General features: G+C 29.0%; 2 protein-coding genes across 4 annotated transcripts; both read right to left on the reverse strand.

Annotated features, from left to right (window-relative positions):
• Window positions 1-971: 971 nt before the first annotated feature.
• On the reverse strand, window positions 972-2,887 carry LOC107929173 (acyl carrier protein 1, chloroplastic). 2 transcript variants are annotated; one of them, XM_016860542.2, is made up of 4 exons: window positions 2,561-2,887; window positions 2,145-2,237; window positions 1,475-1,597; window positions 972-1,351 (listed from the first exon to the last, which is right to left on the reverse strand). In XM_016860542.2, the coding sequence occupies exons 1-4, from the start codon at window positions 2,624-2,626 to the stop codon at window positions 1,223-1,225; spliced, it is 411 nt and encodes a 136-aa protein (XP_016716031.1). In that variant the 5' UTR covers window positions 2,627-2,887; the 3' UTR covers window positions 972-1,222. The 2 variants fall into 2 exon arrangements, with proteins under 2 accessions (XP_016716031.1, XP_040933245.1); XM_041077311.1 differs by having other exon boundaries at window positions 1,475-1,606; window positions 2,561-2,819.
• A 4,509-nt stretch (window positions 2,888-7,396) lies between these two features.
• Window positions 7,397-13,839, reverse strand: LOC107929036 (sodium/hydrogen exchanger 2). 2 transcript variants are annotated; one of them, XM_041077312.1, is made up of 15 exons: window positions 13,628-13,839; window positions 12,940-13,286; window positions 12,714-12,832; window positions 12,027-12,124; window positions 11,298-11,357; window positions 11,154-11,200; window positions 10,867-11,061; window positions 10,741-10,787; window positions 10,587-10,653; window positions 10,387-10,487; window positions 10,086-10,187; window positions 9,415-9,553; window positions 9,248-9,310; window positions 8,297-8,380; window positions 7,397-8,168 (listed from the first exon to the last, which is right to left on the reverse strand). In XM_041077312.1, the coding sequence occupies exons 2-15, from the start codon at window positions 13,114-13,116 to the stop codon at window positions 7,842-7,844; spliced, it is 1,626 nt and encodes a 541-aa protein (XP_040933246.1). In that variant the 5' UTR covers window positions 13,117-13,286; window positions 13,628-13,839; the 3' UTR covers window positions 7,397-7,841. The 2 variants fall into 2 exon arrangements, with proteins under 2 accessions (XP_040933246.1, XP_040933247.1); XM_041077313.1 differs by lacking the exon at window positions 11,298-11,357 and having other exon boundaries at window positions 7,449-8,168.
• Window positions 13,840-17,004: the final 3,165 nt, after the last annotated feature.

Raw genomic sequence — 17,004 nt, forward strand, 5'->3', positions numbered from 1 at the left:
TTTAGTGCTGAATTTTGGATTCAATATTTACTTCGGTACATGAGTTTTTTCAACTTGGTACTTGAGCGCTTTTACTCAATTAAGTCCTTTTTTTTAATCAGAACACACTTATCAAACCACGTTATGTTGTTTAATCTAGGTACTAAATTGAACATTAAAGTAAACTCAGGTACTAAATTAAAAAAAACCCAAGTACCAAATTAAACATTGAAGAAAAAGTCAGGTACCAAATGGTATATTAACCCTTTTTGTTTTTGTGAACCAAGATAATGGGAATTTAGATTTTTACTTCTGAATTTTACCATTTACTTTATGAAAATGGAAAAGTTAACCTCTCTATTATAATTTGTCAAAATTCGATCCTCTGGTAAACACATGAATTAAGCGGTTGATTTTTGCTAAACTATGATATATACATTGCTGCAGTGCTGATTTTTGCTTATTACTAGTCTATAAATTGCTAATGTATAGAATTTAAAGTCAGCAATTTAAATGATATGGTTTAAAAGTATCAATTGGACTCAAGTTCACAATTTTAGTAAAAAGGGATTAACTTCTCACTTCCCAAATTTCATAAATCAGACGGGATAATTTTATAATTAAACTTTAATTTAAAAATCCATAAATTTATAACCTTATTTTGGTGAGATCTAGTAGAATCTTTTTAAGTTTATAACCTTATTTTAGGGAGATCTTGTAGAATCTTTCGGATTCTGTTTGTCTAAAACTTGTTAAATAAATTATCAAATTAATGTTTTTTATTCTTTTTATTTCAATCCGTTGAATTAAAAAAGAAATCCATGTTATAACGATAATGAGATCTTTTCGAATTTCATAAAATTGAAAAATCCTTAAATAAGGATTTTAACTCTTAGAATATTCTATCAAATAAGTCGAAATAGAATGGAAATGCTAAATAAAACCAAATATGAGCTATAGAAATGCTAAATAAATGATTATACAAACCTAACTAAATTAAATCCGAGATTTCATAGAACAAATGGCTCAAGACAACATGGAAATGAGACACTTTTGAGTTTTCTACCCTTAAAACTGTAACCACAATGAAGAAACAGCCAAACTTCATGTTGGTTTACATGTTCCATAAGCAACAAAAACAAAACTAACATTAAAACAACATAGGAGTAGCCAAAAAGAAAAAAACAGGGGATATATTTTTTAAGGACTCGTTGCCGGACAGCCAGCCATTTTCAATGGTGTTTTAAGCATCTTTCTTCTCCACGAGCTTCTCAATCAGATCCGCTGCATCTTGAACGGTGACAATGCTTTGGGCACTTTCTTCTTCCACACTGATTCCGAACTCCTCCTCGAGTCCCATCACAATCTCGACCTGAATCACAAGAACAAGTATCATTGGATTTTAGTGTTTTTTGAGTTTATTAATGTAATATATCCACTCATTCCAGCAAAATATCAAAACGTAATAGATCCTATAGGGTAGATATTTGGTTACCGTGTCAAGAGAATCAGCTCCGAGTGCAGCAAACTTAGATTCTCCGGTAACAGAAGAATCTTCGGGTAGTGCTAGTTGCTTCCTCACTATGCTACAAACTTTGTCCACCGTCTCGGGTTTGGCCTGAAGATATTAACATCCAAAGAGCCAGTTAAGCATATTGATACGGAGAAATGCATGTAAAGGCTTCATCATATGGACTATGTTACCCGAACTCGAAATTGAATGTTAAATACAAGCATGCTCAAAGTTTAAGTTTCCACACATTTTTACACAACTAGACTTACATGTATCCAACTATATAAAGAAAGCAAATATCGGATACAGATATTTCAAAGAAATCGAAAAATCCGATTTAACATAATATATTTTCCTAAAAACAACTTCGGCTAGGCCCAAACAGTTGCAGTTAAAGGTCCTTTCACCGGTACAGTTGCACATTTATGATCTTGTTTTCGTATAAAAGGATTCCAATGATCGGCTAATCGGCACCGCATTAGCTTAATTAGTCAGGCATTGTACCACTAAATGACTATATTTTCGGATGCGGTAACATACCATTCTCGGTATGTACCGGATATGGGTGTGTTTAAATATATCATTTCGGTATTACCCTAACTACACATATTGGTATATGCCGGCACCGGTTTAGGCTCGAATCGATACGTACCGCACAAGAAACCCGGAGGCGCATAGGTCCCGGTCGGATTCTAAGAGATGGGAGACTAAGTAAGTTGACATTAGAGATCCCATGATGAGGTACCTGCAGAAAAATAGAATTGAATAAAATCAGTGAAAAATTCGAAGTCGAGCTCGATCGTGTTTCACTTTTAGAATTTAAATTTGATTCAAAATAAAAATCCAACTGCTTGAACTCGATTATTTGTACTTAAATTCAATAACTGATTAGTGATTAAAAAGATCATCTTTCAGCTAAATATTCAAATCTCAGCATCAAATCTAAAACATCCCTAACAGAAGAAAAAAAATCAATGTATAACCAAAACCCAACTTAAAAAAACCAAAAAAAAAAGAGCACAATAATCAGATAAAAAAACACCAAAAAGTAAAGGGAAAAAGGAAGACCTGGTTGTGCTTGAAAGAAGTTGAAAGAGGGGAGAAATTGAGTGAAAATCCAGTTGAAGAAGCCATTGGGATCGGGTTTTTTTTTGTTCGATATGAGAGAAGAGAGCGGAGATCACGATGGAAGAGGGAGGGGGGTGTTTTGAAGTGTTTTTCTTTGGAATGCTTTAAAGAATGAGTTGTTTTTATAGATGCCTCTGGTGGTGGTTTTTTTGCCTTGTGAGGGTATTGGAATTTGGTTGAGATTTGTTTTGGCAATTAATTTCCCACTTGCATTTCATAGTTTGTATCGAAAAGCAACACTGTTCTTACTTGTCTTCTCCATCAGGCAAACTTTTTTTAATAATATAATATAATATAATGAAAACATTTTGGTCAAAATACATCAAACGTCACTAAGCTATTAGCAATTTTATAATTCAGTCACTAAACTTTAAAAAATTGTAAAATAATCATTAAATTATTCTAAAATTTTTATTTAAGTTACTAAACTGTTCAAAAATTTCTATTGGAGTTATGGATTGTTAACGATTTGACAATTGACATGATGGATTGGTGTCAATCAATGAGTAGAAAATTATAACTTAGATCTAAATCGATCTATCGATTAATATTAGATATCAGAGAAGAAAATTGTTTAAATTTTATTTCACAACTTTATGATGTTCAAAGTTATTTCTTAAAAAATTGGAATTGTAGAATGTCGTACAACAACGATTTTAATAACTTAATAACTTAAATAGAAACTTTTAAATAATTTAATAATCATTTTGTAATTTTTTTAAATTTAAAAATTAAAACTTGAATTTATGAATAATTCCGCGACCTATGTAATTTATCCTTAATATTATTTTTTGTAATTGCATTAAATAAATTTATTAATTAAATAATGAAAATAAAGAGAATATATTGACCAACAATTCACGTGTTGGAAAAAATAATTATACTAAAAAGAGATGCTCTCAACCCATACGATTGAATTGGAGAATAACCAAAGCTAAACAAGAATTGCATGTTTCAAGTTTGTCTAGGAATATGAGAATTTTGTGTTTGTTATTTTGGCAAAGTCTTTGGACTAATGTTTTTTTTTTTTAAGTTCAACAGTTTTTAAAATATTAAATTATACTATTAGTCCTTATACTTTGCAAAAATCATAGATTTAGTTCTTATACTTTGATTTGATTAAATTTGGTTATTGTACTTCTTGAATTGGTCAATTTTAGTCTCTATACTTTTCAAGTTTTAAAATTTTAGTCATACCCCAAATAGTAACAATTAAATCTGTTTATTTAAATTCAATTACTAGTTTTATACCATGCGTACAATTGTAGATTTAGTCGATATTCTCTAATTTAATTATTCTAAGTCGTTATACTTTTCAAATTTTAAATTTTCAGTTTTGATGCAAAATGGCAGTCGTTAATCCATTAATTAAAATTTTAGTAAGTAATTTGTGGAAATAACAACATGACATGGCATTACACTTGTGATAATATATTTGTTGAATCGTATTTTAAAATTAATAGAACTTAAAATTTTAATAGTTATCATTTGGTAATGACTAAAATTTTAAATTTTGAAAAGTACAATGACAAAAAAAAAGACCAAAATAAAGTTTGGGGACTAAATTCACAACATTTGCAAAAGTACAATTACTAATAGCAAATTTTAATCTTTTAAAATTGGGATGATAGCAACTTTAACTCTTAACATTTATAAATTGTGTCAATTTAATAATGATTCAAAAAAAGTAACCCCCACATTTGCACAATGTGTAATTTAGTCTTTTTTATAGTTTTACTTTTATTTGTGACATTGAGGGTAAGTTTTAAAAGAAAGAGAAAATATGAAATTTATTAATTTGAATTTTTGGGTGTTTCTATTTTTTGTACATTTCTGAACAATTTTAGTTTTAAAAGGAGGGCAAATTACACAATATGTAATCATTAAGGGTTATTTTTTTTAGAATCGAAACTAAATTGATATAATGTATAAATGTTGAGGGCTAAAGTTTTTATTATGCCAAATTTAAAAGCTTTCACGTCACCTTTTTGTAAGTTATTTAACAGAAGAAAAAATTGAATAACTGAGTGCCCGTTTTATAACTTTTCATAGTTAGAAGATCAAAAAATAAACTTATCAATACTTGGGTGGCTACAATTGTAGCTTATCCTAATTTCAAATAATTTAAAACATGTAAATTTCTTTTACTTTTTTATAAATTTGGAATTTAATGCCTACATTTTTTAGGGTCTAGTCCATCTTTTTTCAGATTTAAAAAAAACAAAAAAAAATTATTTGGTAGCCATGTAACCAAAAAATTGTTGTAATGAACTTGAATTTAATAAAATAATTTTAACAATGTTAACAATTAGACTTAAGTTTTAAATTCTAAACGTTAGAAAGACTAGATTGTTAGAAATAAAAAAATAGATATAAAATTTCAAATCTACGAAGAATCTAAGCAATTATAACACATTTGAACCCTTTAAATATTACCATTAGATACATTTAATGTGAAATTAATACACTCTATAAACATGTCATCGAGGTCTCATCTCAATGACAAGGTTGAGAAAATGGCGATTTTGAGATTCCAAATTCAAGTCCAATCCTCTTTAAATATATGTATTGTCTCTCAAATTTATTCCGATTATAATTAGTTAGTTTGGGTTTAGTTAGTTGTCGAGTTAATTATTTAGTTCATTATTTTAAACTATTTGATTTTGATTGAAATTTTTAATATAATTATAATTTAAAAAAATAATATAAATAAAATTTAAAAAACCATCATATGTTTTTAACACCAGTTTTAAATATTTTAAATAGTGAACAAATCTAATTAAAAATGAAATGGTAAACTGCTTAGTTGATCACTTAATTTTTAGGATGCTTTCATTTTAATCATCCAAGCAATAAAATTTTAACAGCAGTTAATTGTATATGCCACATCATGTTTGCACTTTCATTTTGATCACCTGACTTTTAGGTTGTTTTAATTTTAGTCACCAAAAAATATTTTTTTTAAAGTATTGATTGGGTAAAAAAAATTTAGGATCAAAGTGAAAAAATGATAGAAATTAAAATAACACACAAAAATTATCAAAATTTTATTTGTTTATCTCATTACAGAAAAATTCTAAATTTAGGTTTTGAAATATAAAATATAAAATATTAAGAATCATAACAAATAAGTTGACATTATTAATGGATAAAAAAAATTCAACAATTTATTTAATTTATTTTGATGTTTGAAATTATTTTTAAAAATTATAAATGAAAATTATTATCTTTGATAATTGTCCATAAAACCCAAATTTATTTTGATTATATTATATTGAATCTTCCATTTTAAGCTAAAAGCAAAGAAAAGTCTTTGCAATTAATTAATTTTATCTTTTATTCCAAACAAAACTCATAAATTTTTATCATAATTTTTTTACCTAAACGAAGAACAAGCATTTAATTTAATTAATTGCAAGTACCTTTTCTTTTTAACTTTAGCTTAGCATGAAATATTTTAGATTATATAATTAAAAGAAATTTAAATTTTATAGACAATTATTAAATATGAGTTATTTGAGTTGATTTTGGTAAGGATAGTCTAGAAACATAAAATAAAATTAAAAATTAAAAAGCAGATTAAATTAAGTAATTTTAATATTATAGTAACAAATTGATTGACATTATCAATAGATAATATTTTTAGTAATTTGTTCAAATTGCTTTGATGTTTTGAAATTTAAAATTTGAATACTAAAAATAGAAATTTAAAATTTATTGTGATAGTATAAACAAATACAATTTCACAAAATTTGTGTATTATTTTAGTTTCTACCGCTTTTTCACTTTAATCCTTAATTTTTTTTACCCCGATCAAAACTTTAAAAAAAAAGTTTGGGTGACCAAAATGAAAGCGACTTAAAAGTTGGGTGACTAAAATGAAAATGTAAACATGGTGTGGCATGTATAGTTAACCGTTATTAAAAATTTAACGTTTAGATAATTAAAATGAAAACACTCTAAAAGTTGAGTGACCAAATTAAAAAAAATCATTTAAAATGGCCAAAATTAATCCACATTAAAATTTGGGTCACCAACTAAATAGTTACCCAAACTGGAAAACATTTTTTATTTAGAGAAAATAATTATATCTTATTGTACACTATCAAACCTATTCTCTTTATTGCCCCAAATTTTGCCAATTACCTAATGCCAACTATTTTGATTTGTTAGATAGCCTAACTCAATCTCCTTTGAAAAAAAAAGAAAAGAAAAGAGATTGTTATATTTAATCATAATAATAATTACAATTAAATAAAAAATTCACCCGAGTTTAATCCCTTCAATGAAATTAAATCATAAATATGTTAAACTCTAACATTAACTTATTCATTGTTCGAATAGGTTAAATTAGTCTAATCATCCAATTATTTTTACATTAATATTATTTTTATTATTAAATAGTAATTTAGGTCAAATAGTAAGCCATGTCCCTAAATTTTTAGTAATTTTAAAAATTAGTCTTTATACATTTATTTTTAAGAATTTAATTCCTCTACTTTTTCATGATTCAGATCTAGCTGTTAACACTTTTAAAATTATTTTATTAGATTCAAGTTCATTAGAATGTTATTTTTTAGCTATATTGCTACCAAGTGAGTATTTTTTTTTATTTTAAAAATTGTTACACAACAAATTTAACAAAAGAATTTAACAATTGAACTTGAATTTGAAACCTCAAAAGCAAAACTAAATTCTTTGAAATAAAAATAAAATAACTAAATTCTAAATTTAAAAAAATATAAGAACCTATGGTATATTTTAACCTTATTATTATATAGCAAGAGTGTATAAATAAAAATATAAATAAAGGAAGGGAGTACTTTTAATAAAAAGATATACAATCAATAAAATTAAACCTTTTACAAAAAAAACCCTCACAAAAAAAAAGAAAAAAGAAAAAAAAACTCCAAAACAGCATTCAATGTAAGATACAATCAAACATTAAACAGCAAACGCTGGAAAAAAATTGTTAAAATCAAATCAACCGGCCAAACTCTCACTTTTGTGTCCTTCTATTTTGTTTTAATTTTTTTTATGAATATATCCAAGTCAGACATATACCCATATTTAAAACCCAAACCCGAGTCCAAATAACATAACTCTCACGTATATATTAGCAAACTTCACACTGAAAAGCCGGTTTTCATTCCACTATCCTACAAGTTTATAAAAATTAGTGTAGTATTTTAGTACCTGGTATCTGTGATCTCTTCATTATTCACTGCCATTGTTGATCATTTTGTTCGATGGGCGATCCCGGAACGAAGGGTACGAAACCCCTTCCTCCGAATACAGGTCGCATGAACGCGTTGTCGAATTTTCTCCAATAGTAGTGCACGGTGTTGGAAGGAGTGCTCAAGAACATCCTTAAGCTTGTTGGCCGGGTTATTAGATTTCGGTCGCTTTCGTAAGCCTCTAAGTCGTGGCCATTGGTGAGAAGCGGCACGGTGAGTGACTTAGGTGTAGACGGTTCGGAAGAGAGCATTCGATTTTTCGGTGAAGGAAGCAAGATTCTAATCAATGGTTTAGTCATCAAGCCAAAAACCTGCATATGATTTCCAATGATCAAATTGGGGATCATGAACTTAATTTTCAGATTTCTTCGATGTTTTTTCATGTGATTAAACCAGAGTGTTACAGTTCGAATCGAGTTGGATGAATTGAGATTCTTACCACAGTGCTGAAAAGTACAACTGTGATTGTGCTGGTTATCATCATTGCATTCCCTCGCAACTGAGTATGGCCCAAGCTGGTAAACTGCAAAAAACGAATAGTTAAGCTCATTGTCACACATTTCTTATACTTCAGCAGAGTCAGGTTTAGGTAAAATCCCTCTTCATCTTGTCTCGCCTTTACCTTATATATTTTCTAAAATACCTTTTTTTTTTAATTTATAACTATTTTTATATTTTAAAACAATTTTATAGGATTCTATAATATATATTTGGTTTATTTTCTTAAAAAACAATATATTATATAATGTTATTTAAAATTTAGTGACAAATTAAGACAAAAAAAAAACTATTTCAAGAACAAAAGTAAACATTTTAAATAAAATTGGATTCGAGCAATGTCGGGTAGTATACATAAAAATTGGATAGGTCAAGGTTAGGGCAAGCAAAAAGCCACCCCACCCCCACCCTGTTGCTAATCCTAAGGAACATTCATAAATGGTCCAAAGGAAAACTAGACTTAGCTAAGTTAATTTTGTGTCTAGTTAATCTAAACCGGATGAATTTATTATTTTAAATTTTTAAGTCATTTCAATTTAAGTTAATTTCAAATTTGGATCATATTAGTTGTTTATTGTTTTTGGTTTAAGTCATTTGGATTTAAAGTTTAAGTCTTTTAGTAGGATCGTTACGAGTTTAAATCATTTTATGTGTTGATTACTTTAGAATTGTATCATTTCAGTTTACTTGTTCAAATCGTTTTGAATCTAAATTGTCCTAAATTTGATTAAATTGATTCAACAAATTCAAATTGTAAAACTTTTGTGATAAAATCATGGATTATCATGCTTGTAATTTAGCACTCTCTTTTTTTCCCAACATCCATCCTACCGTTAGTATCAGAAAATTATATAATGTTGTATTATCTACGGAAGAAGAAAATCTTTTATACCTGATTATAAGCAAGTGCCATTGAAACTGCACCACGCATAAGACCGGCCCACCAAATGGTAACCTGCAAAAATTAAGTAAGTCCAAAGCGAAGTAAGCATTCACCAATCCATTTCAAAGACCGAATAGAGATCATACAAAGTCAATTAAGTGTTTTGAAACTCATACTTGCTGTTTGAAATCAATTTTGTCACATGGAGCTTTCTTAGTCAAGTTGGAAATGGAAGATAAAGGGAAAACAAAGGCTGCTCTCCCAACAAGAATCAAGCCTAATAGAATTGCGCTCACCCCAACTGATTTCCCAGGGCTGAGAAGAAAAAATGAGTTAAATCAATCCCAAAATTCGAAAAAACTGAGTTTTAAGTTTAAATTTATTTATATTTGATGCAATATCACCAATGAATCAAATAGGTAAAAGCACCATGGAAACCTCTATATTAGAAGTCATATTGCATTTTATTCCATTCACTCAAAAGATAGATAAATTAGTCATTGTTTATTATATTTCTGTTAAAATTTCTTTTCATTCATTTCTACTGTTAAAAATTAAGATGACTAAAGAAATAACTAGACATAAATGCAGACCTCTTGTTGACATAAAAGGATCAATTTTTAACAGTAGAAATTGATAAAACTTTTAACAGAAAGACTAGTTTACTCTTTAATCTAGCATACAAGGACTAATTTGTCATTTTTTTAATGAAAATGACATAATGCAATCGGACTCATAATATAAGAGCCTACATGGTACTTTACCAATCAAATATATGTCCAAATCTAGTTCGTTAACTTTACACTATGAATGCATCAAATATTAATATTTTAACCATTGACCTCACCTATCACTAACTACTCTCCATTTCTCAATGTCCAAAGCATCCATACCAACATAGAGGAAGATGAAAATCTCAGCAACAAATGATAGTGTGGCAAAAGCATGCCTGCAGTAATCAATTGATAAGTAATGAAATATCAATAGCACGACAATGTTGGCTGTAGGGTTGGCCAAAAAACCCCGAATCAAACCGGGATTGCAGTGAGAAAACCCGTTGCCATTCCGAGTTGGCTGGCTTTTCCGCAAGAAAAGGTGGGAAACTAATTCAAGTGTTCAAAGTAACCGATAGTGGATATTGAACATACTTGGTTGTCACTCTTGAACTTTCGGTAACATTATGCCATGTATAATGAGACATAACAATCCCACAAAAGAACACAGTGAGGATCGCACTTAAATAGAAAAACTGCAAGAAAGACAGTAATGCCAACATTGTGATTATTAGACTGTTTTTTGCATAATGTTAAAGAAAAAGGGGTCACCATTAGAATTATGAAAACCTTACTTCAGCCAGCATATATGAAAGGTAAGCCATGAGTATCATGAGAGCAACCTCGCGATCCGTTGAGTGCCTGTTTGTAAGAAGAGGGAAGAGATATTAAGGACATTATCTTAACAACTTAATATTCAGAAAAACGAACACCGGAACGTATACGAACCTTCCGAAATAGAGCTTTTTAATAATGTAAGCACTAAGCAATCCAGCCTGCAGGAGATCAACAAAAGTGTTCATGAGGAGCAGATAGAGACCAACAATCAAGGACTGAGAAGAGAAATAGTCTTACCAAAACCCCAAGCAATGTACTCGAGATGAATAAATATAAAAAGTTCCCAACAAATTGCAAAGCAATGGTGGTGTTGATGTGAGGAAGGTCAAAGCTTTGGATTGCTTTGAAAAGAACAACAGCTGTGGCATCATTCACAACTCCCTCCCCGAAAACCAGACTATACAATAAAGGCGTATCGTCCTGATTAAGCACCTGAGCCAACAAGGAGAGGTAAATAGGTTAAAGCACAAGTGCTGGTCTTTAAGAGTTGTAAAGAGGGAATTCTAGTTCTTAAACATGCATACTTGCAAAGTGCAAACAGAGTCTGTTGCTGAAAATATTGCCCCAATGGCTGCAATTAAGAAGAGCAAGTAGAATTAACAAAAGACTATAATATAAATACAAAAAGAAATTGAATTAAAATAGATATAGTGGCATGAAAATTTTACCAAGATAATCCCCTATCTTGAGATTACCAATACTCATTTTCTTGAAAAAATGTATGGCACCTATGTCGCACAATAAAGAAAGAACTAAGAAATAGCGGTGAGTTAAAAACACAAACAGCTTAAGGTCATACTTTCTGAAAATAACCAATTTCATTTTGTATTTGTTATTGTGTATGAACAAAAATAGGTAAAAGTATCATGAATGCCCTTGTGTTAAAAGTTAGATTGCATTTTGTCCCTTCTACGCAAAAAATGGGCAAATTAATCCCTATACATTAGATCAAAGAGTAAATTAGTCCTTTTGTTAAAATTTTTATCCATTTCTACTATTAAAAATTGGTCATTATATGTCAGCATGAGTACAAATGGCATATCAAATATCATTGTTCGGTTATTCTGTCAGCTATGCCCCTTTTTAATAATAGAAATGAATGAAATTTTTAACAAAAAGAACCAATTTACTCTTTTGATATGACATCACATCTAATACAAAAATCTCAATAATATTTTTACCAACAAAAGTGCATGTTTGTATTATTTGTATAGGCCAATAAAGACTATTATTTGAAAGCAATGGATTTTTCATAGAGCATCACTACAATGTCAAGTAGTTGAAGACAACGCATGCAACAACGTCCATGCTTTTGAACTTCTAGAGGCAATGATAAGAGTAAAACATGTGCATGCATACCAAGGTTTATCTATCATCAAACCCCATTAACACATTACCTAGAGATATGATGGCAAAGGATATTAAAGTGCCAACTGCACCAAACAGCATTATGGTCATAAAGTTGCGGAAAAATTGCTTCTTTTTCACCTGGAATCTGGAACCAAAGAAAAACATAATATCAATTTGCTTCCACTAAAGCAGACTATATTATCAAGTATTATCCCATTGTATGATCTAAATTAAAAGTAAGGAGCTTAAGGAATATTTAATTACTAAAAATAATCCATTAATTGTATATATCTTTCCTTTAATATCATCTTTAAGGGTGTCAATATTTCCCTACTAAAAACTCACATTCAAATACCCACATACTCAAAATGATTATTGGTAATTATACTTTTTTTCACCTTGATACCTAAATTTGATAACTAAATTTATTTTGGTCTTTGAAGTTAGATTTCATCTCAAGTTTGATTAGGTAACACAATGTCAAAGTATCACATCATCAAACTTTTTTATATTTGTCAAGTTTAGGAATTAACCTAATTCCTAAGTTCATGTATCAAAATGAACTAAAAAAATATACATATCAAGATGAATCTAATTATTAAGTTCGAGAACTAAAAGTTACATTAACCTAAAACAAAAACCAGAAAATACATATAAGTGCACTTTATAATTCAGAACAAGCAAAAAATCAATCGTTTTATTATAAAGATTAAATACAAGCACAAAAAACTAACCCTGCATTGAAAATAATAGGTGGAAGCAAATAATTAAAGAACAAATCTTCACTGAAAACTAAAAGATGAGAGCTTTTTCCTCCTGTTGTAAGCAAAATTACAATTCCAGTGCACAGCCCCTATCATAAAAAATTATCAAAATTACGAAAACTAATAGCTTATTATTATTATTATTAAATATATGTAATAATAAAGAAATCTATATACAAAAATCTAAAAAGCTTACAATGGCAAGGGCAGTAATGGATTCATTCATCCATCGGCTTTCCTCTAGCAAATGACCGATCACGATACACCCGCAAAGAAGAGCAACGAATAAATTCATTGAAACTACTGAGCTGTGACCAGACCCTAAAATCGTCTCTGATTTTGCTAAAAGAGTGCTTAGTATCCCGATTGCCATTGTGTCAACGAACAATACTTTAATGATTTTGAAGTCCTTGCTAAGAGTTTTTAATTTATATTATAACTCAAAGCTCGGTTTTATAATTCAGATTTTTTCCTTTAAATATTTGAATTTGAATCAGAAAGCTCTCATTCCAGTGACGTCCAGCTGCTAGCTCCCCTAAGAATCTGTTGAAAAAAACCAAGATAAGTTCATTAGCGATTGCTCTGTTTCTTAAACAAAAAGGAGATTCAAAATCCAAGAATTCAAACTCAAAAAGAAATAAACTCAAAGTGAAACATCCGAAAAATCGAAAAAAATAATAAAAGAAAAGCTTATAACACAAAATCATGTTATATCTAGTTTTCTTTTCTTTTCCTACACATATTCTTGGTGGCCAAACAGAGCCACGTCGACAACTCAACTCGGGAACTTCAAATATTATAGAAACAGAGAGAAGGGAGAATTTATTTACAAAAATAAATAAATAAATCAGTGAAAGAAAAAACTGACTCAGGTTTCAACTCACCTTAACTCGATTTCCGGACTTCAAAGCTTCAATCCAATAACAAAACACATTCCTTTTTGGATCATCAAATTTCCAACTGAATCAAAGCAATGCTGATTTCAATTTAACAAAAAAAAAGAAAAACGAAAATCAGCAGAGAATTTTTTTTAAAATAAATGAGAGAATCCAAAGCTTTGAGAGTTTGCACTTCAATTGAGAGTGAGAGTGCAGGAGCGAAAGGCGAAGAGATGGGAAAAGTGAGAGAGTCCGCCAAAGTATTTATAGTATTTTCTTTTTCATAAGAAGTTAAAAAAAATGGAAACGGTTTTAACCGTTGATGAGAATTAATTTATAGAAAGTCTGATAAATAAACGGTTGTGATGGAGTTGTAGTATGGTTTCGGTTTGCATGGGATTGTTTCCTTAATTTTTGAAGGTGGAAAACAAAGGGGAAAGAGAAAGAAAATCGGAATGAATTACGGATGGGCCCACACAGTATCATTTTGTCGAATCAATATTGGTGTATCAAATGGAATAGGAAGCTCTCCGCTCTCCTAGGATTATTAAATTAATGTACTTTATATAATTTTTGGTCCCTTGGCAACTACATCTATTTTTGTACTTGTACTTTTTTTTTTCATTTTGGTTATTGGAATTGGTAACTCAATCTATTTTAGTCTTGAACTTGAATTGTGTTTATATTTGATGATCTCACTAGTGTTATTAGAATAGGACTAGATCGGATGAACTGAGAAGCGATTTAAACAATGAGGTTGAATTTTGTATCATTTGACTCAAAAATCACTTGAAATTTATAAAAATTGAAAATTAAAACAAAAATTATCAATTTAACTGGTTGAATAGAAAATTTTGAGTTTAGAGGTTAAACGTATATAGTAATTGGAATATTTTAAGAATGTTAGTGATTTGGTATGTTGTAACATTAATAATAAGAATAATATTAAATATTTCGATATTTTTAAGGGTAAATTATATTATTATTAAGTTTAATTTTTTTCATTTAACTTCAAAGTGCTGAATTATTCAAATATTTTTATTTAAGTTACTAAACTGTTCAAAAGTTAAGTCATTGGGTTGTTAATTTTTTTAAAAATCCAAGTACTGAGCTCTAAGTGATGATTCAATGATTCGTATGGTGGACCAATATCTATTGAAAAGTAAAAAACATACATTTGATCCAAGTCGATTTGATGATCAAAGTTAAAAATCGTAGAATAAAGCTATTTAAATTTTGGTTCACAAATTCGTGATTTTCAAAGTTAATTCATGAAAAAAAATTAATTGTGGAAGAAAAGGGAAAAAAAAAGCTTTCGATTGGTGCAGATGGTGTAAACAGAAAATGTCGGACAACAATAAATTTAACAGTCTAGTAACTTAAATGAAAACTTTTAAATAATTCAGTTATCATTTTATAACTTTTTTTAAGTTAGATGATGAAAACGTAAACTTGCTAATAATTTAATAACTTTAAGTGTAATTTACATTATTTTTAATTTACTCAATACTCAATCTACATGATTTATATGAATGTAACTAATGACCATTAAAATAACAATAGAATATTTTCTTATCCTTTCATAAAAAAATTTCAACCGCTCAACTTTTTCAAATTAAATCCTTGTTTTGTAGAAGACAATGACGCACTTTGGGCTAATTATGGGTAGTGATTTCTTCAATATTTTTTTCTTCATAGTTTTATTTTATTTTTAATTTCAATTCACATCATCATTGTTTTTATCCATAGTTTCATGGTTTTATTTTGTCCACATTTTTAGTTTTTTTTTTTTAATTTTGTCCAGTCGGTTTTCTTTAAAGCATACATGGTTTTATTTTCACTTTTAATTATGTTATCAAATATACATGATATTTGTCAATATAAAGGTGCAACCAAATCTCTTAGAAACCATTCTCGAATGGTTTTATCATGATAAATTATAGTGATTGTGATAAATTCAAGAAGACGAGGAGGGGTAGGCCTTTTGAGATTTGACTTTTGTGTATCATAGATCTGGTGTGTGTCTCAGGGCTTTTGGTAGTTTTTTTTTTAATTGATTGGTGTTTATCATCAGATTAATTTGACGATGGCAAAGTTAGGATGCAAATTTTAACAAATTGATCAAGTTAATGCATGATTTATTTGTTTTCAAATTATTCCAATGTTACAATTACTGTCAAATTACCTCTTTTTTTTCAAAATTATATACATTTATGTATTAATTTATAGTGGTTTATTAATCATTTTACTATATGTGATATCTTTATATTATTATTTTTCATAATTCCTATTAATAATAGTATTTAAAAATATATATAAAGATTACAAAAGTGTATAAAATAAGTGAAAACGAGTGAGATTCGCCTTTTGGTGATTTCTTCAGTTTGTTGTAGCCTTCTGTTCTGTCTGTCGCTTTCCTGTCGGAAACAAAGGTTTATCTGAATAAACAAAAATACTTGGCCTGTAACATCCCCCTACCCGAGACCATTGCCGGAGTCAAGCAGGAGACATTACAAAACTTATCTTAACACTTAAACAGTTTTCATAGTAAACTATCCATCTGCGTCACGGTCGCTAAAAAAATCATATCTCAAGTTACGAAACTCGAAATCAAATTCCGTAAATTTTCCCTGAAACTAGACTCATATATCTACTTACTAATTTTTTTCTAGAATTTTTGGTCAGGCCAATTAGTACAGTTTATTAGAAGAAGTCTCCCCTGTTTCAGGGTTCGGCTACTCTTACCCTTGTGCACTACGAATCAAATTTCTTCCTGTACAGAAATCCAATGACTATGTAATTTGTTTCAATTAAAAATAGACTCAATAAGGAATCCATACAAATAAAGTTTGAGTCCTAATTCTTAATACACAATTTATGGTGAATTGTTCTAACCCTGTTTTACCAAAACGTAAATATCTCATAAAATACAACTCTTTTACCTATTTTGTTTCTTCCATATAAAAATAGATTCATTAAGCTTCAATTAAAAATTTTATGCATTATCTAATTCACTTTATACTATTTTTGGTATATTTTCAAAGTTGGACTACCGCTACTGTCCAAATCTGTTTTAGTAAAAAAAATGTTGATAACTAAGTTTATAACATCTTCATTTCTTCTCTCTACAACATTTACCAACAATTCCTCTTATTACTCTTCACTAACATATCAAAACATACCAAAATATCACTTAACATCTTAGATACTTTCAAAATGACCAAAAGACATCCTAGGTACAATGCCATTTTCCAAAAAGATAAAAACTTCACCAATTTGAGTTCGGGGATCGGCTTGTATGCTGAGTCCTTATACTTTCGTACCTAGCCTGCGCACGGAAACAAACCGTACGCTGAGAATACTCTCAGTGGTATTTCTATAAA

This window comes from Gossypium hirsutum, chromosome A09 (genome assembly GCF_007990345.1).
Source record: "Gossypium hirsutum isolate 1008001.06 chromosome A09, Gossypium_hirsutum_v2.1, whole genome shotgun sequence".
Taxonomy (NCBI): Eukaryota; Viridiplantae; Streptophyta; class Magnoliopsida; order Malvales; family Malvaceae; genus Gossypium; species Gossypium hirsutum.